Here is a 26,764-nt window from a genome sequence, read left to right on the forward strand (position 1 = left end):
CAGAGAAGAGCAGAACTTTCAATGAATATTTTTTAACAAGTGGGATTGAGATCCTGCAGCATTTCTTGAAAGAATTGTAATAGGACATGACACATGGCTTTTCCAGAATGAGCCTAAAGAGAAAGTATAATCGAAGGAATAGTTTACCAAGAGGTAGACATGGAAGCAAAGCAAAAGTTGATGGCTTAAGAGCAAAGCTCATGACAACAGTTTCTGGGGGATGCTCAAGACATTTTGCTTGTTTTCTGGAGGGCCAAAGAACAATAACATCGTATTATGAGAATATTTTGAGAAAGTTAGCCAAAGTTTTAGCAGGAAAACACCCAGGAAATGGGACCAGCAGTTGGTGTAATGGCTATGTCGCTGGACTCCCATGTAGTCAATTGCAGTTTAAGTCCCAGACCAGTGGCTTAAACTCACACCTGACGGGTGTGCGTGCATGCCCAAGATCCTGAGAGGAAAATGGAGGAGAAGGGATTGTGGCATGGCCATCCCTTCTGATTTCTCGCTTTCTCTTTCTCTGTCTCTCTCTGTCTTTCTGGTGAGCAGACACGCCCTATAGCAAAAACCTCTGGGGGATGGGGTGGGTAGCAAACCAGGAAAGCATTACCTGAGATTCTCCATGACAATGCCCCTGTTTATTCCTCTCATCACACAAGTGTAATTTTGTGAGAGTTTTGATGGGAAATTGTTAGAGAGCCCACCTTACCATCCTGATTTGGCTCCTTCTGACTTATTTTTTGTTTCATAATCTTATAAAATCTTCAAAGTACACTCATTTTTTTTAGATAGTAATGTAAAAAGACTGCATTACATGGTTAAATTCTCAGTACCCTTAGTTCTTTAGGGATGGACTAAATGTCTGACATTATTGCTTATAAAAGTATCTTGAACTAGGTGGAGCTTATATTGAGAAATAAAATTATTTTCATTTTTCTTTTAATTCCATTTTCCACAAACTTTTTGAAGTCCTTTGTACATGGACAAACACTGGTAAATTATTTATAGATAGTTACTCAAGATTTTAGTGTTAAAAAAATTCTTACAAACCACCTTTTACTTATTTTATTTTTTAGTTTGCCTGAGGGCACATGTGCTCACTGGATCACTGGAGACAGACAGAGAAAGAACTCCCCAGACAGCCATGCTGCAATCTCTTGCCCTTCATTCTTTTGGAATTTTAGGTACACACACGGCCACTGTTTTTCAAGTAGCTGAGTTCAGAATTTGAATCACACCATCAGCCATGTGGGCTCCACCTGCCTTAACCATCCAGGAACACCACCAGCTGGCCCCAGAACAACTTCCTTATTCTACCTTCATTGATGAACTTTGGGCTTTAGAGTCAGACAGAAATAGACTTTAATTCCTGCATGACTATTGTGTAACGTGGACAAACGGCTTCACTTTTTTAATCTTCAGTTTCTCAGCCATAGGAGTAATATCTATTGTCAGGCTTTTGCTTTTGTAGGATTAGATAATGTGAAGGAATTAGATGTGGTACATGTCAATTAAAATACTTAGAATAAAAAATTGATTACTATAGTAATATACTTAGAACTATAGATTGATAAAAAATATAGAGGACACAGTGGAAAATATGAAAAGGTTATCAACAGGCAGTTTACAAAAGAAGAAATACAAATGTTCATTAAACATGTAAAAATGTTCAGCTTCACCTGTAATCAGAAAAATTAGTTAAAACTGTCTTTAAACTAATAGTGGATATATAGATACTATAGCTTTTATAGAGTGTAAATTAATAAACTTTTAAAATTTATAATCCTTTAATTTCTTCTTTATGATTATAATCATTCAGAAATACTGGGACCAGCAGTTGGCATAATGGCTATGTTACTGGACTCCCATGTAGTCATCAGCAGTTTGAGTCCAGGACCCTGTAGTTTAAACGCATGCCGGGCAAGTGTATGTGCATGCCCAAGATCCCAAGAGGAGAATAGAGCAGAAAGGATTGCGGTGTGGCCATCTCCCATAGGGGGGTGATTTCTTGTTTTCTGTCTCTCTGTCTTCATCTGTCCTTCTGGCAAGTGTACACACACTCTTGCAAAAATCTCTCTAAAAAAAGAGAAGGAAAGAAAAACTTGTGTCTATGCGTAAAGACAGAGAGCTGGATGGTAGCAGAGCAGTGAAACTTGTTACTTCTCTGCCAGGCAGACCCATATGGGAGAACTGCCTGTTAACATCTAAAAACTTCCCTGAATATTCCAGGCACTTGTGTGCCCGTCATCCCAGCTAGTGGAGGCTGGGAAATGGATTGCAGTGTCAAGATGTTGCCAGGGATGCTGTACCTCTGTTTGTTTTTCTCTCCCTCTCTCTTTTCCTATTACTCATGAAATACATAAGAAAACTTTTTAAAAAATACACAAAAAGATATTGACTGTAGCACTGTTGATAATAGCAAGTTTTTAAAATTTAAATAAATATCAATTTGGAGGTAGTTAAGTAAGTTAATATATATTTATACAGGGACATATAACACAACTATTGAAAATAATAAATTAAGTTTTATATAAGTAACAAGAAATGGTATCTTCCCCCCCGCCCCAGGGGTTAAAAAATAAATAAATAAAAAACCCAAATTACAGCTTTAAGAAAAGGATGGGGTTAAGATACTGGACTCCCACATGGCCAACCACAATTCAAGTCCTGAACCTGGCAGCTTGAAAATCCCCATAGGTACATGTGCGTGCCTTCCCCAAATCTCAAGATAATAAGTAGAATTTCATCTTCTAGGCAAAATATGTTGGAACGGTTCTTGAAAAATTATAATGTATGAAGTTATACTACTTCCAGAATTAGTGATGGAGTAGAAAATTAACAGCCTTGGGGCCAGCTGATGGTGTGGTGGTTAAAGTGGCAGGATTCCACATGCCCACCTGTGAGGTTTGAGTCCCAGACACAGAGGCTTGAAAAACACACTGGGTGCACGTACATCTGTGCCCAAATCCTTAAAGGAGAATGTAGGGGAAGGGATTGTGGCATGGCCATCCCTCATGAGGGGTGGTTTTTCACTTTCTCTCTACCTCTCTCCATGTATCTGTCTCTAACTTTCTGGCGAGTGCATGTGCCCTATGGCCAAAAAGAAAAAAATAAATAAATAATTCTTGCATTTTAGAATTTCCTCTATATGGGAAAGGTCCAGCTAAGGAGGAGTTCAAAGGAAATAGTCCACTTTCAGGCTGGGTTGTTTTGATGTCCTTTTGACCCAATTAGAGCAATTCATTCAGTCAGTAGGTACTTATTGGATAATTATGGTGTGCCCATCTTGTACTTAATACTGAAGCTATAATAATGAAAAAGACAGTCTTGCTATCATTCAGCTTTCAGTAATAGAGTCATAGGCATGAATAACTAGAATTATGTTAAAAAATACAGAGAAGAGAGTAATTATGAGATTTGCAAAGAATAAAATAATGTACTGTACTCATCTGTATGGAGAAACAGGCACTCTTATATGTTGTTGGTGGAAATGTAAATTGATACAAATTCTATGGAGAACAATTTGGCAGGATTTATCAATGTTATGTAAATATTCAATTTTGTTAGAATTATACTAGCTAAAGAAATTATGGTATATCTATAAAAGGAAATACTATGAAACTATTCACAAGAATAAGTTAACACTATATTATCTAAAAAGGATAACCTTTAAGATATTTGTTAGGAAAAAAAAGTGCAGGTGTCAGTGGATGGTGTGATGGTTAGGGCGCTGGCCCCCAACCTGGCCAACTGTGGTTCAAGTCCTGGACCTGGTGGCTTGAGACTCACGCCAGGCACCCATGCATGCATGCCCAAAGTGCCAGGAAGAGAACGAAGGAGAGGGTATTGCTATATGGCCATCCCCACGGGGGTGGGGGGGTGATTTCTCACTTTTCCTCTCACTGTCTCTGTCTCTTGGGTGAGAGCAATGCCCTATGGCAAAAACCTTAAAAAAATCAAAGTGCAGAACATTATACAATTTGGCATTCTAGATTTGTGCTTTTAAAAAGGAATATTTACACAGATATGCTTCTGTGTGCACAAACTATCAACCACACCTTATGTTTAATGGCTCTGCAGTCAGGTTGCACAGATTTACATTTTGGCTATACGACTCTCTAGTTGTGTGATTTTAGCTGTCATTTAACTGCTCTATGACCTCATTTCCACATCTCTAAAACTTCACTAATGTATGACAGTAATACCAATGTCATAGGGTTGATATGAGAATTAAGTATTATTTTTTAAATGTCCAGAACAGTGCCCAGCATGGTGAGGATTTACTGAATGCATTATTATCTCTAGGAAAGAATATAAGAAACTAGTAATTGTGATTGGCTTTCTATGCATTTATAACCTCTTCAGATTAAAGTAAAAAGAAAGGAAAAAACCTCTTTGTCCCAATCATCTTTTACCTAGATTAATCTCTATTGTGAGGAATAGATTATCCTCTATTGTGTCCTCACAATCATCACAAGGTGACTGGGGCTTGACCTGAGATAAGAGCCATAAGAAGGGAGAGAAGAGGACAGATGGACAGCAGGCAGAAATGTAATAGTCTAGTCTCGCTTACCATTGGCTCTGGGAGGGGAGTGAAGCACAACTCTGGGAATGGAAAGAGTTTCTTCAAAGAGAGAAATGTTCTCAAACCTCTTCACTTGAAAAACTGCTAAAACAGTAGTTTTTAAAATCGGACTCGCCGGTCTTTGTCTCCTAGGCCAACTATTCTGTTTTTCTTCCTCTGTAGTCAGAATTAAAACTTCAGATTTTTAACTCCTTGGGGGTCTTCTAACCCTCCCATTAGTAAACAGCCGATCCTCTACTTTTCTCTGTAATTTATTTGGATCTATCCTTTTCTTCATTTTAAGTTAAAACTCCTACCGAGGGCCTTTAACAGCTCGTACTGGCTCACAATAAAATCTGTAAAGTTAATGGCAACTTTTAAAACAAGGTATCTCCTTTTACAATTAGGAAGTCGGTCATTGGAGGGATGATTGCTGGTGTTATTGGCCAATTTTTGGCCAACCCAACTGACCTAGTAAAGGTTCAGATGCAAATGGAAGGAAAAAGGAAACTAGAAGGAAAACCACTGCGGTAAGTTTTCCAGTTAACTGATACCTTTCCCTTCTTCTTTGAGGCTATAGTATCTTGAACATTTACCTTATAGACTTATTTTAATTCACTATCCAGTAAAGATATTAATTTTGAATCTTAATTTGGAAGCTCTGTGTATTAAGAGGAAAGCTAAGCCAAACTGGATCTTTACTTTGCATGATGAAGTATACATGTTCTCTACCAGACAAAGTAATATGTGTGCATGACTCTGCTGCTTTTCCCAGTCAAGTCAGCTAGACTTGTCCCCTCTTGGAGGTTGATATAAAGAGTTTGTTGGGAAAATATGCCCTGGGATAAACCCCTATTAGACATTGGTGTTGCATGAGTCACTTAATATTTCTAATCTCTAGATTTTCATCTTTAAAAGGCACTCTCTCAAAAGGTTTTCATGCTGGTTAACATGACTCAGTCATTAGGCTTCTAAAACTGTTATTTCCTTTTCTCCTAGGAGGAAAGGAAGTAGCAAGGTTAACCTTTCAAACTGTTCCTACTTACTTGTCTGGTCCTCTTCCATCTTCATCTTCATGTCTTTTCTCCTAGTTTATGGAAGATTTTTTTTTTGAGATTTTTTTTTTCTATAGGGCATGCACACTCACCAGAGAGACAGAGAAAGACAGAGAGACAGAAAGTAAGAAATCACCTCCCTCCCCAAGGGGGATAACCATGCCACAATCCCTTCTCCATTCACCTCTCAGGATTTAGGGCATGCATACACACACACACACACACACCCCTGGTGTGAGTTTTAAGCCACCAGGTCTGGAACTTGAATCCCAATCAACTGCATGGGAGTCCAGTGATGTAACCATTGCACCATCTGCTGGTCCCAGAAGATTTTTTAAAAATATGCCTTTATGAGATATAATCTTCTGCATTACTCTGTATTTTGGAAGTCTGTTTTCCTTGTAAGAGCTTTATGTTCAATCTTTACTAAAGTATCATTTAGCCAGTTTCTCCTGGGAGAGGGGGAAATCTTGCAGCTAGATAGACCCCTCCTGAGAGGGAAAGTGCAGGGTGACTTGAGTTGAGTAAGGAAAGATCTGGTCCTCTGTACGTTCCAGATCCAAAGTGGAACCAAAAGAGAAGGATTTGGGGCCATGAGAGTTCTCTACTGACCCTTGCTCTTACCTCCTGCACCCTCTCTGAAACAATGGAAAATGAAGTTGAGCTGCCACATCCCATGTACCCAATCTGTCTCTAAAAAGAGGAGAGAATGTTCATGGCAGAAGAGAAAAGGGCACCACTTTGACTTAACTGAATAGTTTACAGAGTCCCAGGGTTCAATTCTCCATCTTGTAGTACCTTCTAATTTCTAAGTACCAGCAAGAAGTGATGCTGCTTGGCTAGAGAGGAGAAAACTAGCCACTGGGATCCAGAAATACCTGAGTTTTTAACTGGGTCCCAGTTTTTCCCTTCTCTCTTCTTTATTATTATTATTTTCATTTGTTTTATACATTCAATCCCTGCACATCACTACAGCTTGTAAAATGAATTTACCCGCCATGATTACACTTCACTCAGTCCAGTTGAAGATATCGTACATGTTATCGTCAACAGACAGTCCTCCATTTCTGCATCTTGTAAATGTTTTGCCTCTCTGTTTTGCTCCTTGATTCCTTTCCTCTCACTCTTTGTTACAGATCTTAGATATTTTTGGTTTGATTGTACTTAATGGTGTACTTCAGAAAGTGAACCTTGAGATCAGACAGTCGGAGAGTCAAAGCCAGCCTTTGCCATACTTTAGCTTTGTAATTATAGTCAAGCTTCTTAAGCTTCAGATTTCAAAAACGTAAATAATATATGCAAAGCTGTCCATGTAGCATAATAGCAATTATACATGTTTCATAAATATATCATTGTCTTTTTGGTGACAAAGACTATAATGCTTCAGTAAAGACCACACAGTTAGTACGTTTGCTGCAAGTTTTTCTGGCTAGGCGAAGCCCATCATTTTCCTAAATACCATAGGTTTCCACAGTTAGTTCATGATTCAGCACCATTTTCATCAGTCTACAAAAAAATGACCAAAATAAGGATAGTAAGTTTTCATAAAGCTCAGAGTGTTCGATTTTAAGAGCTCCTATTATAAAATTATCCTTTTTACTTTTTGGTCTAAAAGTATAATTTCTTTTATGAGTTTACAAGTAAGTCAGTGATTTTTAAATGTTAATTGGTACAATTAAATTGCGAGAGCCATGAACCTCCAGTAAAGTGAATCCAGAAACCTGATGACTACTGTTTCCTCCTCTAGTTAATATGTACACTGCTGATGTAAAGTATTAAGAAGGGTATTTTAATTTGTTTCATAATCTGAGAAGATAAACTATAATTTGTAAATATTTTAATTATATTTATTATTTTTCTTTAATTATAAAATATAATTATAAATAACAATATAATTGATCAATATTTTTGTTACAAATATTTTTTTAAAAGCCCAGCCATTGTGGTGCAAGTGGTAGGACACTGCTATGCAGGGGTAGGGCCACATGGGAGGCCTGGGTTAGGATCCTGGAGCAACCTGAACAGGCTGGGCATGGTAGCACATGCCTGTAATCCCAGCTAGGTGGGAGGCTGGGACAGGGATTGCAATGGTGAGACTCTCAAAATATTTCTCTCTCTCTCTCTCTTCCTTCCTACTTCTTCCTGCCCTTCTCTGTCCCTCTCTTCCCTCACATCATTAAAAATATTTGTTTAAATCAAATGTTGACCTTTTTTCCTAAAGGTTATTAAATTTAGATTTATGTGGATTGCCTTAATTTCTATTACTTCCAGATAAACAAGACATTATCTTACTTCAGATTATAGCTGGTGTAGGTGAAGCTTATGCAATTGCATTTCGTACACAGGAATACATAAGGTGTTCACATTTTATTATCATTTTTCTTAGATTTCGTGGTGTGCATCATGCATTTGCAAAAATCTTAGCTGAAGGAGGAGTACGTGGGCTTTGGGCAGGCTGGGTACCCAATATACAAAGAGCTGCGCTGGTAAATATGGGAGGTAATGGAAACTTTATTGAATTCTTTTTCTCTCTTTTTTTCTTTTTTTCTTCTTTCTCTTTTCTTTTTTTTTGGAGAGGTTTTTGCTATAGGGCGTGTGCGCTCTCCGGAAAGACAGAGAGAGACAGAGAGACAGAAAGCGAGAAATCACCCCCCAGGGGGGATGGCCATGCCACAATCCCTTCTCCTCCATTCTCCTCTCGGGATCTTGGGCACGCATGCCCATGCACCCGGTGTAAGCTTAAGCTACTGAGTCCAGGATTCGAACTGCAGTCAACTACATGGGAGTCCAGTGACATAGCCATTACGCTAACTGCTGGTCTTAGAAACTTTATTGAATTCTGAGAAGTCCTAGTTTAACAGTCATAACCATGAGCACTTCCATCAGACAAATTTAAAATGTTACTTTTATTATTTTAATAAAATATATTAGTAATAGGCTTTATGTGTGTTAAACTGTCATAATTGAATATTTTCCCTCGAGCATTTTCACTTTATTCTAAATTGATATATGAATGGAGTTTCTGAAACAGGCAGACTGTGGCAATTATAATTGAATATTTTCCCTTGAGCATTTTCACTTTATTCTACATTAATATATGAAAGGAGTTCCTAAAACAGGCAAACAGTGACAGTGAGGAAAGAAGATCCAACTATTTCCAAGTTCTCCTCTCTGTTCCAGACCCTTATTTAAGATTAAATTTGATACATGGCTCCAGCCATGGTGGCACGGCAGTAGGGGTGCTATTGACAAGGCTGGCGACCATATGGGAAGGCTGTGGGCTCATGTCCTGGCTCGCTGCAGTCTGGGGGAGGACCGTAGCATGAAGGCCCTGTCAAGGTTCCTGTCCCCCTCTCTTAGGAAATAAACTTAACAACAACAAAAAACCATATATGTAACTATCTGATGGTCATTCTATTCAGACTGTCCAAATCTTTCCCAAGGTAATCCTGTTCCCATTCCTATATAGTGCATCTTGTACAGCCTGGCACACTAGCCAAGAAGCCTGAATGTTCCCTTAGCTCACCCTTGCCCCTTACTTCCCGTATGCATGACCAATTTCTTCTATCTTCTAACTACTCCTTAAAAGTTTTTTCCCTCCAATGTCTACTATCTTAGTGTCCTTAAAATGACTATTTCTGCAATACTAACCACTGGAACGTCTCAGCTGGACCACTGCCATAGCCATCTAACTGATTTCCTCCTCCATCCTCTTATTTGTACATAGTAGCCAGAGCGATTTAACTAGGACACAGACCCAAGCAAGTGACTGGTGTCCATACAACCCTGCACTGGCTTCTCATCACCAATAGAATAAAGTGGATATTTTGGAACATGACACATAAAGTTTGTGCCTTCAGAGACTAAGCAATTCATTGATGCTCTCACAAAGAATGGAGCAGAAAGTCATTAACTAAAAGGTCCCACAACCCGCACATGCCATGCTGGGTTTCACCCCAATATTGTACTTTCTGTGCTCTTCTTTAGTTTTCTATTTAGTTTTCTTCTAGATTCTTTAATACTCAACTGAGGTGTCTTCTCTACCAATGTTTATTTTCCTGAATCTCCTGCAATCCCGACCCCATGCCATATTGTGCTAGAGGCCCTTTTAGTGTTTATATGGTCCCTGTCTTTATTGCTGTTACTGATTGTACCTCTTTCCATTGCCTTCTATTATGTATTTATTTATATCTTCCACTTGAGTGTGTGCCCCTTGAAGGCTTGGGCTATATCGGATTCATCCTTATTGTCCTAGTCTCTCCTGTATAGTCAATAAACCTTTGCTACATGAATTAATCAATTAATCCTTCCTAGGAACAATCATATGATTCTAACTAATTGATGAGTAGCATTTTTTGAGAATTCCAGTAATGTATCACTTAAACATCAAAGGAAGTAAATCTATAGTCTATTTTCTATCCCAGTCCATCTGTGCCTACTATACATTTTGGTGGGTGTTTTGGTTTTTAGAAAACTCTTTGTTTTGTTTGCTTTTTTAAAAATTTTTGCCATAGGGTATGTACATTCACCAGAGACAGACAGACACAGAGAGAGCAAGAGAGAAATCACCCCCTAGGGAGGATGGCCACACCACGATCCCTTTTCTGCTATCCTCTTGGGATTTGAGACTCACATGCACACACACCCAGTGTGATTTTCAATCCACGGGATCTGGGACTCAAACTGCACAGCCGACCATATGGGATCCAGCACCTGAACCTCCACACCATCTGAGGGCCCTAGCAAATCCTTCTTATTGTAGTTTCTCATTTTGTTTTTGAATCTGTTATCAGCTTTCAATTTTATTCTGAATCTCCATTTGGATCTCTCAAGTATATCACTTAGAATGTGTCCAAACCAAACCCTTTTTATCTAAGCACTTCCTCTTCATTTTTCATACTCTCAAAATAGATCGCCTTCCTTTCAGTGACTTATGTCAGAAATTTGGTCATGATTCTGGCTCTCTTCTTTCACTTGCTCTATATATCCACTTAGTCACTAAGTCTAGTTAATTTTACCTTCCAGATATATCTTGGGCTCGTATACTTCACTCCATCCCTGGAGCCACTCCTGTGTGGATTATTGATCTCCTTCTGGACCATTGCAGAGGCCTCCTCAATTGGTCTTTCCATATCTACTCCACAGCCATTTTACCCTGCTATGCCTCTGAAACTGGTTTTGTCGAAGCCACAGTTGTCTATCATCTTATTTTAAAAATGTAGAAACTCCATTTTCATTTTCACTATTCCTGTGAATGGCATCTATGTTTTTTAAATTGTCTACACTCAAAAACCTTTCAGTCATCTTTCTTTCTTTTTTATTTTTTTTTTAATGCTAGAGAGTACTTGCATGCACCAGAGAGAAAGAGAGTATACACCCTGTCCCCTCCCATCCCCCACTGGGCTGGGTCACTCCTTAATCCTTTTTCTTCCTTTTCTCCATCCTCAGGGTCCTAGACACAGGTGCATATGTACCCAGTGTGTTGTTGCCAGGGCCAGGATTTGACCAACATGGGGCATGTGGGATTGGGCTAAGCCCCTTGGTCTGCATAACACTTAACCCTTGTATACTGTGCGGTCAGATCCAGCTTTGATTCTTTATCTCAGTCTGTATCCAACATGCTGGCCAATCCTACTGATTGTACCTTCAAAATCTATCCAGAATCTGGTCAGGGCTTCAAAACTTACTCATCCAAATTGTCACCATTTCTTACCAGGATGACCTGGTTTCATGTTTAATCTGTCATGCCTCCATGCAGTCTGCCTTCAACAGAGCAGGCAGAGCGATCCTTCTGAACAGTAGCCCAGGTCAGTTTTCCAACGCAGAATCCTGCCCTGACTCCTGGTGCACTCCATCCTTTGGACTGTGCTGTTCTCTGACTCTTAATATACTCTGACCCTGCTAGACAAGTCTTCTGGCTATTCCTTTAACATTCCACGCTGACTCCTACTTCAGAGCTAGAACACATACTGTTGTTTGCTTAGGACACTTGTTCTTAAATATCCTCACAGTTATACACATATGCTTCTACTCAGATGGCACTTTATTGAGAGGTCCTCCTTGATCACCCTATTTAAAATGCATATATACCATTCCCTCCCACCCTCTGGTACATATCCTGTTTCCTTGCCTTATTCGTCTTCAGAGCATTTACTTTAAGAACAAGTACCATTTGAAATTCCATGTAGTTGATGTCGTTTATGGTCTCATCTACCAGCAGAGAACAGAGAGTTTAGCTATTTTGTCCATGGTTATTTCCCTAGTGCCTGCAACAGTGCCAGGCACATGGTTAGCATTCAGATATTTGGTAAATAACCAAATGTACCTATCCATTTTTGCCTCCTTGCATTTTATTTCCTTATACAGTGTGAGTCTTCTTTCTAAAACTCCAGCATTATGATACCACTCCCTTGTTTAAAATCCCTTAATAATTATTCATCGTCATTACAAAAAAGCGTAAAATGTTTACTGTGGGATAATGATCAGGACCTTTTGTCTTTATGTGCAAGGTCTCAACTCACTGTAACTTAGTATAAAAAAGGAATTTATCAGCTCAAATACTGAAAAGTCCAAGGGTTGAGCTGACTTCAGGCATAGCTGGATTAGGTGTTCAAATGATAATAATTGAGCATCTGCCTCTTCTTTTTCCCGTCCTCCATCTGTAGCTCTGCTTTCCTCTGCTTGAGAACAAGAATGGTATCTTTTATCCTGGTACACATTCCTCTTTTATCCTGGTACACATTCCTGCCCTAAGTCTAGCATGTGCTTGACACAAAATACATTCACTGTTGAATGAATCAATATTTACACCTTTTCCATTGCCAGATTTAACCACATATGATACAGTGAAACACTACTTGGTGTTGAATACACCCCTTGAGGATAATATCATGACACATGGCTTGTCAAGGTAAGTGATTGCTTTAGTTTGATTCTGTTTTTGTTTTTTTTTTTCCCAGTTCTATCACCTTTTCTTCTATATTTGCTATACATTCTCATTTCTGGGCTTTTTCAAGCCCAGACCCTAGTGGTACTATACATTGAGAAAGGCAATGTTTTATTTCTAAAGAGGAATTTTCTTAAAGTTTAATGCAGTTAAAATGGTTAAAAGACATGTAACATTGCAGGATATTTCAGATTAAACTTCCTAAAATATTTAGACCTTAATGGGACCATCCCAGGGACAGGCTCTGAGATCACCTTTCTAAATTGATTCAGCAGGTTTGAGTTGTTCGAGTACCATTTAAAATTTTTTTTATTATTATTTATTGTTATTTATACCTTCAATCATTATACATCATTTAGTTTGTAAAGAGATTTTATACAACATGATAGACGCCACACAGCAGGCCAGTTGAGACTATTATACACATGACATCACCAATAGGCAACAAACCATATCTGTGTCCCACAAATGTCTTACTTCTCCATTTTTTCCCAAGTTTCCCTTCCTACACTCTTCTTTGAGTACCTTTTATTTTTTTAAAAAAATTCTTTATTATTTTTATTATTTTATTATTTATAATTTTCTTTATTATTTTTATTATTTTTGCTATAGAGCATGTACACTCACCAGAGAGAGAGTTAGTAAGAAAACAAGCTGCCAGCTCCAGGACTTGAACTGTGGTCAGCCATGTGTGAGTCCAGCAACTTCACCACCACAATACCTGCTGGCCCCAAGTACCTTTTATGTTATTGGTACTGTGTAGGGCTCTGTAGTAGGTCCAAAGTAGAAAATACTAAAAGAAGTTACTAGTTAAAGAAGAGGGATAAAAATAACTACTTGGAAGGGCCCACAAAGGAGGTTGAATTAGAGGAGGGTTTTAAAGGGCTGTGGTTCCTTGCAGGCAGGGATGGGAAAAAGGACATTCCAGGATGAGACGCAGTACTTTCATCTCTTTGCAACACAATTTTTGAAAATAAAGTTTTTTATCATTATTATTATTATTATTTTAATTTGCTACAGAGCACATACACTCACCAGAGAGAGAGAGAGACAGAGAGAGAGGGAACTGAGAAAGAAACCACCAGGCCTGGGATTCGAACCATGGTTGGTCATTTGGAGTTAAGCACCTTAACCACCATGCCATCTGCTGGCCCTCAAAACAATTTGAAATGATCCTTTAGAAGAGTTCCTTCATATATGTCTACTTTCCTTAACAATGTTGTGATTTTTCTTAGCTTTGATCTTATTTCCAAACTCTAGAAGCCTATATTCTATTTGGACAACCCCAAAGTAAATTAATAATATAAAATCAATGACATTTGAAAAGATATATATATATATATATATATATATGTGTGTGTGTGTGTATAATTTATTTTTTATACAAGAGAACTCTTAACGTAGGGCTTTTACATGTACTGTTCCACCTGCTTCTAACACTCTTCCCCTTGATCTTCACATAGATGTATCCTTTTTACCACTCAGTCCTACTGTTACTCAAGAGTCTTTCATTAACTACATGCCATGCAGTTTCCCTATCACATTTCCCCATTTATTGTTCTCACAACACTTATCAGCATCTAAAATTATTCACATTTCCTTTGCTTTTCCGCATGCAGATTTGTAAGCTCCCCAAAGGCAGAGCCCTGTCTGTTGTTCACTGCCTACAAAAAGGCCTGTCACCAACAGATGCTTAATGAATACTTGTTGTCTGACATTCTTTGATTTTATTTTTTCCTATCACTTTCTTGACTATATATATTTAGCTTAAATTTTTACCTAAAATATCTTTATTTTGAAGATTATTATAATAATATATTTTGTATTCCATCTTTTCTAAATGTCAAGTTCTATTTCTTAAAATTTAGAAACTACTACATATTTTTTCTCCATCTCATTTATTTGTATCTATAGTTTATGTTCTGGACTGGTAGCTTCTATCCTGGGAACACCGGCTGATGTCATCAAAAGCCGAATAATGAATCAACCACGAGATAAACAAGGAAGGTAATAGAAAGTCTTCAGTATTAATGTGTTTAAATATCTATAATAATATTTATTTTCAGAGTTATTTTCTATATTTGTTCATAATAAAAATATATTTGCATGTTTTGTGTTTAATAACAAAATAGCTTTTATGTAATTACTTGTCATTTAATCAAAAACTGTTTATTTGAGGAAGTAAACTAATCAACAATTATATCACTTAGATAGGTATTTGATGTGATTTGTTTTCAAAGCTTTTTATTTTAAGAGAAAGATTTTTTTGCAGTAGGGTGCTCATCAGAGAGACAGGGACAGAGAGAGAAAAAGTGAGAAATCACCTCCCAGGAGGGATGACCACGCCACATTCTCTTCTGCTTCATTCTTCTCTTGGGATTTTGGGCACACCAGGCACACATGCCCAGTTTTCATTTCAAGCTACTAAGTCCAGGACTCGAACCGTGGTTGACCCAGCCACTATGCCACCTGCTGACCCTCAAAGAGTTTTTTGAAAGCATACAATGCTGAGAATTTACAAAGCACTTTCTTCAGAAGCTTATGACTTATAGGTAACATGGAGAATTTGGTTTGACAGAAACTATTATGTTCACCCTGGAAGAGATCAGGTGGAGTGAATTCTAAGTATAAAACCAAGGATGGAATGAATCAAAAGTGTTAATCTTGAAAATATCTTTAAACTCAAAAGAAGCTATCTATATCAATAGAATCACAAATATTATGTTCTAAGGTAGCAGAAAATATTTAACTTAGTACATTTAATTTAGACTATTTTATTTAGACATCTCTTTACACAGAAGAAGTTTAACAAAAACTTCTTATTTTCTTTATAGGGGACTTTTGTATAAGTCATCAACTGACTGCTTGATTCAGGCTGTTCAGGGTGAAGGATTCATGAGTCTCTATAAAGGCTTTTTACCATCTTGGCTACGAATGGTAAAGTTAGGTGTTTTCCCTTTATTTCTATTTTCTTTCTACTTAAGTTATTTTAGCCTATTGTCCCTTCTCCATTTTGTTTTGTAGCATTGTCTTGCCCTAGATTAGAGATTTGGTTTTTTGTTTTCTTTCACCTCTCTTCAGAGTCACATTACCTTCCTTGGTAGATTAAGACAAAATAAAGCAGTTACATCCATTAATGAATAGGTTGATAGTCTGTTATTATAGAGCAATGGATAGATTTTCTGTAATGTAAAACCATTAGTAGTCTACTTAACTAAAATATAGTAGTTTGGGATAGATAAATATTTTATACTAGAAATCATTCCTATGAAAATTTTACTGTTTTAAATCAATTTTCTTACTTTGATGTCAAATGTTACATTACTTGTTATTATTTATTACTACAAAATTCTGCTTAGTAAGAAAGCATTATGTCATTTTTATTTGGTTTAAGTGTTTTTTTTTTTAAATGAAGTGAACTGAAATGCAGAAATAGACTTGTTTAGCTTATGTTGAAAACATAATGAAAACAAATCTTTCAGTCTTTAATAAGTTAGGAAAAAATATATATACATATATATTTTTTTAGAGAGGTTTTTGCTATAGGGTGCGTGCACTCGCCAGAAAGAGAGAGACAGAGAGACAGAAAGTGAGAAATAACCCCCCAGGGGGGATGACCACGCCACAATCCCTTCTCCTCCATTCTCCTCTCGGGATCTTGGGCACACATGCACATGTGCCCAGTGTTGAGTTTAAGCCACCAGGTCCAGGACTCGAACTGTGGTTGACTACATGGGAGTCCAGCAACATAGCCATTACACTAACTGTTGGTCCTAATAAGTTATAAAATAGTTGAAGGAATGGATGATTTCTGGATTTAGGAATTCAGGTAATCAAAATTAACATAATAAATTATGTAATGACATGTAATGTAATATATTTCATATATATATTCCATATACACACACACACACACATACATGTAACTAATTGAGTGCCTACTCCATGCAAAGCCCTGTACTAAGGGCTTAGCTTTGAATAGGAAGCTACAAGTGATGAGTGTTATGTGAAGAGAGCATAGTGCTATAGAAATAAATATATCAAATAAGAACAATCTAGGCTGGGAGGTTAAAAAAACTTCCTTAGAGAATGAACTTTTGAATTGAGATTTAAAGAAAGAAGAGGACTTAGGTAAAAAGGGTGGAAAGAAATATTTCATATAGAAGGGCTATCAGAGAGGACAAAGAGCATGATAAGTTCAAAGAAGAGAAGGAAGCTCAATAGGCCAAGACATAAAGACTTGGAGGAGAGAGGCAAAGGGTAAGGCAGAGAGAATCAGAGACCAGGCTGAAAGGGGCTATCTGCACAGTAGGAGTGATGTGAACTACTTGATGAAGTCTGCTGGCTTGCCTGTGAGTTGGGAAAAGGCCAAGAGTAATGATAAAGGAGAGAGAAGGGTGGCTTGGACAAGAGCATGATGGAGCAGAAGAAGGAGGATCTCAAAAATATTTAGGAGGTAGAAAGGAGATAGAAACATGACTGATTGGATGGAGTCAGAGAAACGGTCAGAGAATATAAGAAGTCAGCCCTCATTCACAGGTTTCTGCTTTGAGTGACTGGTGATAATATAACTTGCTAAAACAGGTGTCATGTGCAGGGAACAAGATTTTAGGTTAAAATAAGTTTAGTTTTATATATTAAGTGAATTTATGGACACCCATACGATATATAAGTAAAGGTATTTAGATGAATAACTTCATATGTCAGTCTGGCTCTTAAAAGAGAAGGAGTAGAGGTTTAGGTTTGAGAACTACCTACATGTAGTTAACATGTTAACTGAGCTTTGGGGATAAATTATCTCACTTAAGAGATAGGAAGTATTTATTTATTAACATGAAATTAGTAACCAAAGTCCTTGTCGATATCTGATACAAAGGTATACCAAAATATTAATAAATCAACTTGGTACATGGCTGGTATTGTATTCATCATTTTTATGGCTCAACTCTGAATTCTCCCTTCAATCTGTACAGTTAATTTACTGTCATATTCCTCTTTTATAGAGGAGAAAACAGCAGTATAAGGAGTCTAACAACATAGCAGGTTAGGTGGTTATTAATGAGTAGTTGAGGGCATCAAATCAGGCAGCATAATGCCAGAAGACACAGTCAAAATAAGGAGGTTGCATTAGTGCTCCGACAGGGTATGAACATACTCTGGGAATATGGATAATGGAGTAAGAATGGCTGTAACTGGACAAAGTCAATAAAAGCCTTCACAGAGCTGGGACCAGCAGTTAACATAATGGCTATGTCACTGGACTCCCATGTAGTCAACTGCGGTTCGAGTCCCAGACCCGGAGGCTTAAACTCTTACCAGGCACGTGTGCATGCATGCCCAGGATCCTGAGAGGAGAACAGAGGAGGAGGGATTGTGGCATGGCATCCCCCCTCAGGGTGATTTCTCGCTTTCTATCTCTCTGTCTCTCTCTGTCCTTTGTTTCTCTGGTGAGCGCACATGTCCTATAGCGAAAACCTCTCCAAAAAAAAGAAAAAAAAAAAGCCTTCATAGAGCTGACTTTTGATCTGGGCCTTGAAGCCTTGGTAGGTGTTTGTCAAGAGAAATATAAGGGAGTAGCATGTATGGGCCTGACATGTTTGAAGAGCTACAGAAAATTCAGTGTGACTGCAGAGCAGATCCTCAGAGAGGAGGTAGGAGATAAGGCTAGACAAGTACTTAAGGACCAGATTGGGAAGGGCCTTGTGCCCAAGTGTAGTAGTTAACGATGAAACCTTATAGTTAGAGAGCACCTGCTGAAGCGCAGGAGTAGTGCACTAAGATTTGTTTGGTGGCAAGAGTATTTGGGAAGCAGAGTAGAAAATACATTGAAAGCTAGGATGCAAGAAAGGAATGTTTGGCAGCAGTCTAGCCAGCCAATGAATGTAGAAATGGAGAGAACATAGATTCTAGGGATATTTACAGTTAATGCCCTATGGCATTAGTAATCGATATGTGGAAGACAAAGAAGAAAATGAGACTTTCATGTTTCTAGTCTGGTAGACTTAAAATATGGGTGAGACCACTGCTGAAGCACAAAATTAGGGTTAGGAAGGATAAGGAGCAGGGTGAATATCATGTATAAAGGATGGAACCACCTATTCTGACCCATTCTCTCTACATGACTCTCAGAAAATATAAATGATGAGAAAAAGAAAAGAACTTAGTGTTAAACTTTTTACATATATTAATTACTATAAGAACCTAGTAAAACAGGTAGTGTTATCCTCATTTTTCAGATGACAAAACCTTAGCTAAAGTGTAAGAAATGTGCTCAAGTTCATAGAGCAAGAATGTGGCAGAGCTGGGAATTGACTATAGGCCCATTCAGCTCAGAATCCTCTGCTCCTTACTAATTAATGCATTGAGTTGCTCATTTTCTTGCAGCTAATTAGAGAAATTTTTAAAGAGGCAGTTTGTAACCTCGGAGGGGTATTACCAAAGAATAGCTGGCTAACCCCCAAAGATCACCAGGGTCACTGCCTTGTTGATTTGCCGTAGTGTGACAAACTGAGTTCAGAAATCTGAGGCAGGAACATATCCAAGTAAATTGGCCTTGAAAATACAAATTTACCTCAGATAAATTCACTGAAACTGATGATCAGGCCAGAATATCTGACTCATTCATATTACATAACACATTTGTCAGATGATCCAACTGCTGAAGTCCTCTGACCAGTGTGCCTCCTAAATTAAAGCTCCCTGGGGACCCAAGTTATAATCACAAAGTTTCTTGCTAAACACAGAATCAAAACGGGAAGGCTTATTTGTAAACTTAAATATATCAACTCAAGAGAGCTCTTCTTGTGTGTTCAGCTCTCAAGTAATAAGCATGAAAAAGTATCATGTTGCCGGAAAAGTCGTGATGCGTAGAAAAATGCATAGAAAAAGTCATTTTTCTATGCGTCATGAGTTTTCCAACAATCTAATACATGCTTTTTCCAGCAGTTATGGCAAAAGGCATACCAGAATAGACAGCATGGGTTCATATACACTTGGATTATTTAACACTAGTCATAATGCACCAGGAGATAATCAACAAGTAAACAAAACCTAGTGCTCACATGCACTTCTTTGCAAAGGCTCAGTAAATCCTACTCATACATCCCCCATGTTCTTTGGCTATATGATCTCCCTCTTTTAACTCTATTCAAAATCCAGCTAAACTTCAACCCAACCCCTTCCAATAGGTAGAGATAATATAACCTTGTTTTGCCTCATCTCTTGTTAATATTTATTTCATTTTCCTCTGGTTTTATTGCTGTGGTGTCATTAACACGAAGTCTGATTACACATCAATTAGGATTGACTGTGCTGTCTAACTAGGGCCTCTGGCTCCTTAATCAGACTACACTTATACCCTTGGCACACTTCATTTTTACTGCCACAAGGATACAATATTCCAGGGCCAGCAGGTAGCATGGTGGTTAAGGTGCTGGACTCCCACATGACTGCAGTTCGAGTCCTGGGCCTGTTGGCTTGCTTTCTCACTTTCCCTCTCTCTCTTTCTGGTCAAATTAAAATAATAATAATAACAATAAAATTAAAATGAAATAATTATTTTTTAAAATAATATAATATTCCTATATATTTCTTATTTTATTTATGTCTTCATACATTTAACTGACCAAGAAAAGTTCTAAATTCACTATTAGTAAATTCTCCCTCTGCCAATATAAGATGCTCAATATTTCCAAACACATATGATATACATATTATTTTAAAAACTCTCTAACCAGATATATTTTACATTCTAATTACTTAAGCCTGTTTCTCTACTCCAGTGATATAGTTACTCAATGTTGATCGAGAACCCAGTCAGGCAAGAACTAGATCAAAGGCACCTCTTCTCCATTCCAGAGTTTACACTGTGATTTCCTTTTATGTCTTTCATGTTCATAGCTGTAATATTTATCTTCTTCTAACTCTTATCCTTGTATAATTCCTCTAGGTATAATTACACTTCATTCAAGTTAAAGCCTTTCTGAGTTGAAAGTTCTTTTCACTATTTAATGACAATTTATATATACGTGTTATAAGACCTCTGTTGTTTGTTCTGTGACCTAACTCTAAATGGGTAATCTTTCATCTTCCTCACTTTCAAGTTCCTGTCTCATTGTCATATTCCATATATGAAGAGCCCAGCCTAGAATTCAGACATTCCTAGACCTATTTAGCCAGTAATGGTTCCTTAAAAAGAGCTATAGGAATGGAAAACAAATGCCCATAGTCTAGTTCCACAATGTGCCAGGCATTTGAAGGCTAAGCCTCAGTGTCCTCATCTGTAAAACATCTGTAATATTGTAATTGTTGCTTAGAGAAATCTGTGATAAAAGACATGAAAATGCTTTATAATTGCTTTAGAAAGGTGCTTTGCAACAGTACAATACCAAAATATTTTTCAGCTTAAGTGAATTCAAAATGACTTTGTCATTCAAAGATGTATATGCATATATGTAGTATATTTATAATTGCATTTGAAATATGCACTAACTTCTTTGGTTAATCTTTCAGACCCCTTGGTCACTGGTGTTCTGGCTTACTTATGAAAAAATCAGAGAACTGAGTGGAGTCAGTCCATTTTAAGCCTTTAAAGATACAGCCCTTAAAGATACAATGTTCAGTATTATTGAAATCTGGGCATCTACAACACACCCCCCCTATTACTTCTACCTCTTTAGGAAGAGACCTTACTCCACAGAGACTATGATTTCTAGGGGGCAGCACTTTATTTTTCTCTGGAATTCGAGTTATCTTTGACTCCTCCTCTTGTCCGAAAGAGGTTTGGTCGGAGCTCACAAGGCCATCCAGTGAGACCCAGCACAACATTTTTTAAAGAACTGAACCTTGACCACTTTCACCTTGAGCAAGAAGGTTTGGCCTTTGAGGTGCTGTTCTGTGCTGAAGAGCCTGCTGAGAGGAGGAGTGCCAGGAGAGAAGCAGCATCTCAGATCTGAAGCAGATAACAGGAATGTGGAAGAATGCTTATGTAACACTTAAGAATTACATTCGATCTGTATATCAGTATTCATAATTGAAGGTTGATGGTTTGGTTTTATGTTACTATTAAATTGTGCATATTGTCATTTAAAGGGAGGCAAATGAAAATACATGAATAAACATTGTGAGTTTCCCTAGTGTTGAAGGAAGTTGACGTACCTTTTCTTGCCAGGAAGATGGAAAAAAAGAGTCAGATTGTGATGATGTTTGAATTTCAAGGAAACAATCTGCTTTCTGTCAGTTTCCCATCATTAGATCTGTGTTCACTGGTGAGCACTCCACTGCATGTACTACTAACTTCCCCTGACAGCCACAGACTCTGGCCTTGATAAAAACAGAGAAGAGCGTTAGTCTCATTACATAAGCTGTTACAACTCAGATTTGTCACTAGCTAGCTCTCAAGAATCTTGATATGTGAGAATTGTAACTTATTTGATTAAAACTAACTGTGAATCCTTTTACAAAATATCTTCTGTTACCATCAGCTTTTTGATGGTATCTTAAAAGCAAGGCTGATATGAAGTCAGACAATTCTGACATGTTCTTTCTTGTCTCCATTCTCTAACACTAAAGGTGAGAGAGACAGAGAGGCAGAAAGAACTCAGAAGTCAAAGCGAAACTATCAGTAGCCTGAATCTTAGTTTGACAAAGCTTCTTGCTTAAAAAGTGATATGTATCAACTGTCTATGATATATAGTTATGCCACCAACCTTTGACTCAAATCTCTTTTCTTATTTTAAAAAGATAGATATATTCAGGCTTACCTACATACCACCAGCTCTCCTAGCCTCAGACAGTGGGTATTTCTGGATAGATGGCTGCAGTTATAGGTAAAGATTGTAACTCTTCAAATAGAAAAACTCAGTAAGTTCAGGCCCAAGACTGACCTTGGAGCTAACTAGTTTTTATGATGGACTGGATGATGTTGAATAGAAACAAATTTATAAGTGCTCTGTGGCGGCACTAATGTATAATCACTGCCATTTTGAAAGGGGGAAGTACACATTAAAATATATTTTAATGTGATGTATTAATATGCAGTGGCTTATTGTTTGTCTATGTCGTTCTAGAATGTGGAGTTTAATTTCTTCAAATATTTAGGTGGTCTACTTTTCCATTGCATTTGTCAATCTGTAATTGAATTATTAAATATATTTAATATTTATGATGTGTTTAAGTTCCCAAGTGTTATACACTGAACCACATTGGGAAAATTTTGGATTTTTATGTTTTGTTAACTTTAAAAAACAAGTAAAGAGTGGATCAAAATAATTACATGCCAAATGGACCATGAAAAAATTGATTTAGCTTTATTCTTTCAGGGACTTGGAATGAAAACATTGTTTAAGTATTGACACTATTAGTTGGTATCTGGATCACTGCATAAAACTGGAATTTTTAACCTGAAATGATTCCCTGGGGTCTAGTTTCACCCTCTTAATTTGCCTGTTAGGAAACTCAGGCCCAGAAAAGTAGAGTTATTCATGTTTAGAAATGACTGAGTAGCAGAGTCAGGACAAAAATACAGGTCTCCTAACTGTTGTTTATCACCACGCACAGTTATTGAACACTAATTATGTTCCACATAAATGTCATATGTCATCTGCTCAACAACCCAATTCAGTGCTCTTGAGCCTTCCGAAACCAGGTTTTTTCTTTATGGTACTTTTATGTCTCATAAATCATTTATATTTCATAAATGAATCTGAATTGCCTTCAGAATAAATGTTAGAATAATAATACTTTCCACAATCCTGTATATCCAACATACATTTCATCACATCCATGCTTTTTGAGTGAAATCATATTCATTAATTATCTTGGAACTTTATTTTTGGCAACTTGGAGTCATCTTGCTTCTTTTCATAATGATCCACAATAAATAAGAGTAAAATTTTAGTAATTTTGTGTCATAGACTTAACAATTTATTGTACTCACTTTATTATAGTACTACTCTATGGTATTATTCTGTTTATTTTCAGCTTATACTGATAATAATTGACATTTTAGTTTCTCTTGCTTTTCTTTCACATCTTTTTCTCCTCCATTATTTTTTCCTTATTGAAAAGCCTATATGTTACTATTTTAAAGTATATGAAATACTTTCTTTGTACATATAAGTTATAGCATAAATATCTAATTAAAGAGATAACATTTAAGTTTGCTTTTACGGAGAAGCAATGTGTCTTTCTCAAGTGCTCCAAATCCCATCTGATTGGAAGCCACTATTGGGAGGACTATACTTCTTGTTTTTATAGGAATCTGCCCTCATTAATAGCCATTCTTTGCTGTTAGGTACTCAAGAAAAATTGACCACTGCTACATATAACATGAACAAATTAATTTTGTCATTATTATTGTAAGACTGTAACTATTATGTAAATCTAAAATTTCTCTTTCATTTTACTGATAAAAAATTCAGAGAGGTTTAAGTGTAAAAGAATTTGCTGCTCAGTCATATACAATTGTCATGCATGCACACTTATTTACAACTGATATAATTACGCATGTTTTTCTCTGTTAATGAAAATAGATTCCTTCAGGGTGTTCCCTGGGAAAATGCTTAATTTTAAAATTTGATGGATAAAATTCTTTGTTTTAGAAAGTAAATGATTATCTTCTTCCCAGTTAAACTAGGGCTCTTTAGAGAGGGTTAGAAAACAAATTTTAATATTCAATACCAGGTAATGTGGAAGAAACACTGATCTTGGAATCTAAAGACTTTTATCCTATTTTGGAACTCTGCTTCTGACAGAGTATATGCTACTTGAACTAGGATCAAGTCCCCCTTTTACTTCTCTGAATTTCCATTTCTTTATAGGATGAAGCAGTTGAACTCTAGAAACTTAGCCTGGACTGTACTGTAGTACCATATTTAAAGGGACCATTATGTTGATATCAAGTTTAAAAAGTAGCATTTAAAAAATTTTATTGGGATTATTTCCCCCAAGTTTAATTTATTTTCTATCTTAATATTTGGAAATATCTGAACAGAACATAAAGGATAATGCAAACTTCTTATATGGATGGACTGCTTCACCTTCAAATCTGTCCTTCAAAAGGAAGCAGAGTCATCTTCCTTTGGACAATTCTGTGCATGCCATCCCATATTCTTACTTGCAATCGCTCCTTCCTACATACATAATAAAAATGACAGTCATTAATGCTGTATTCAAACCCTTTTAATCTGACTCCAGTACAGTTTTCTTTCCTTTACCTTTCATTGCATATCTGCACCATTCCTCTTTACAAAAGCATGGCCCTATAATTCTTGGAGCTGCATTGCACTTGACTGCTTCTCATGCTGTGCCCTCCACCCAGCTTTCCTCCCACCACCACTTCCCACCCTCCTCCATTTTCTTTGGTTAAACCCCACTTTCATATTTAGAGAGGTTTTTGATATAGGGCACATGCGCTCGCCAAAAAGAGAGACAGACAGAAAGCAAGAAACCACCCTTCGGGGTGGTGGTGGTGGAGGGGACGTCCACACCGCAATCCATTCTCCTCCATTCTCTTCTTGGGATCTTGGGCACACACGCACATGCGACCAGCATGAGTTTAAGCCACCGGGTCTGGGACTCGAACCATCGTAGACTACATGGAAGTCCAGCGACATAGCCATTACGCCATCTGCTGGTCCCCCACTTTCATATTTAAAATGGTCACCTGCTGTTTCCTCTCTGAAGCCATCAACATCCTCAACACCTCGATACAACTGTTGCTTCCCCCATGACACAGATGTACATGTCAACTTCCCTATACAGGATGAACTGCTTAAAAGCAAGGGCTGTGTACCTCATCTCCGTATCCCGTATAAACTGTACCCAGGAGTCACTTAGAAAGTATTTGCTGAATTGAAAAGTTTTTCTTGGGGTGGAGAGAAGGGAGAGAAAGACATTTACACATACATAAAGTCATAGTTTGTTTTCCTCCTATCTTCGGAATTGTTATGTTCACTCAATAACACTTCTGACTTCATAAAATTCTTTACCATTAACAGTTTAACTTCCTTTGTATAAGATTGTGTGTGTTTAAATACTTCCTTCTTACTATTTTTGGTGGCATGGTGGTTAAATGCACTGGATTCCCACACATGACCAACACCGGTTTGAGTCCCAGACCTGGTGGCTTGCTTTATCCCTCTCTCTCTTTCTCTGTCTCTCTCTGGTCAAATTAAAAAAAAATAAATAAAATAAAACAAATGGGATTAAATAAATAAATAAGCCTTTAAAAATCAATATCATCTTTATCAGTTTAGTATCTATACTGCAAAGGTAGGATTCAATAATTTTAAATCACACAAGATTTGATTAATTGATTAATAGTTAAGAAACATGTGATGTGCTTATGTTAGTCTTTATTTTACAGTACGTGTGTCGACATATATCACTATTTGGCCTTCATTAATATCATACAAATGCACATTTTTGCCCGCTCAAGTGTTTTATTATTTCTGAGTTTTAAAGAATACATGATTATTTTTCTCTCCCCACACTTTACCCCCAACAGGCTGCTGTGATTGTGAACAGCAGCAGGAGCCACTTTGAAGGTTTGATAAAAGCAGATGAAGATGCTTAAAGATGTCTGTTTGCTGAAAATATCTGATAACAAACAGGAATATATGTGAGTAAATAGTGTGTTATTCTGATTTTTAAAATAAATGATTTGAAGTGCCCAGTTAGTCGTTATTAAGGATTTTGTTTTTCTTGGTTTAGTTTTGAATTAAGATGTTAATAACAAGTTTAGAGATTTTTAAAAAAATAATCATAATCTTTACTTTTCACAACTGAAATAGAAATTGGCTTAATTTAGGACATTGGGCTTGAAATCAGGCTAAAAGTTTATTTATACTTTGACACCATAATTTTTATTTTATAAAGACTGTATTAATTCGCTTATTCTCTGACTAGAAAGAATGGGTAACTACTAATGACATACTCACTGGCTGAGGATAGAAGAGGAAAATAAAGTTGGAATTGCTTTAAACATTAGAGGTAGTTCCTTCGGCTTTTTGGTACCATGTGCTACTGTGATTTTCATGATACCATTTCCTCTTGACTTTGATGCTATTTTTTTTTTTCAATTTTTCTGTGTTGTTTTCTATTGCCTGTTTTCTTTGTGGCTAAGTCCCTAAATTTTGGTTCCTCAAAGTTCTGGTTTTGGCCCCTTTCTCAATTTTCACTCTCGCACTAGGAAGAGCC

General features: G+C 37.1%; 1 protein-coding gene and 1 long non-coding RNA gene across 5 annotated transcripts in view; one reads left to right on the forward strand and one right to left on the reverse strand.

The window, feature by feature from the left end:
- Positions 1–23,201, forward strand: part of SLC25A27 (solute carrier family 25 member 27) — a 31,451-nt gene extending 8,250 nt beyond the window's left edge. For 2 of the 4 annotated variants that reach the window (XM_014588015.2, XM_027772090.1), the window contains 6 exons: positions 4,972–5,094; positions 8,006–8,118; positions 12,445–12,529; positions 14,480–14,572; positions 15,400–15,502; positions 21,077–23,201. In XM_014588015.2, the coding sequence (XP_014443501.1) occupies positions 4,972–5,094; positions 8,006–8,118; positions 12,445–12,529; positions 14,480–14,572; positions 15,400–15,502; positions 21,077–21,148 (589 nt within the window). In that variant the 3' untranslated portion in view covers positions 21,149–23,201. Of the gene's footprint in view, positions 1–4,971; positions 5,095–8,005; positions 8,119–12,444; positions 12,530–14,479; positions 14,573–15,399; positions 15,508–21,076 lie in introns of all 4 variants that reach the window. The other 2 variants (XM_027772091.1, XM_027772092.1) reach the window with 2 other exon arrangements.
- The window catches only part of LOC106734928 (uncharacterized), a 15,320-nt gene continuing 10,375 nt past the window's right edge, over positions 21,820–26,764 (reverse strand). The window contains exons 2-3 of the long non-coding RNA XR_001370411.1: positions 24,604–24,696; positions 21,820–21,886 (exon numbers count right to left, since the gene is read on the reverse strand). This is a non-coding gene — a long non-coding RNA (uncharacterized LOC106734928). The remainder of the gene's footprint in view (positions 21,887–24,603; positions 24,697–26,764) is intronic.

Source organism: Tupaia chinensis, unplaced genomic scaffold, assembly GCF_000334495.1.
Source record: "Tupaia chinensis unplaced genomic scaffold, TupChi_1.0 Scaffold000252_1, whole genome shotgun sequence".
Taxonomy (NCBI): Eukaryota; Metazoa; Chordata; class Mammalia; order Scandentia; family Tupaiidae; genus Tupaia; species Tupaia belangeri.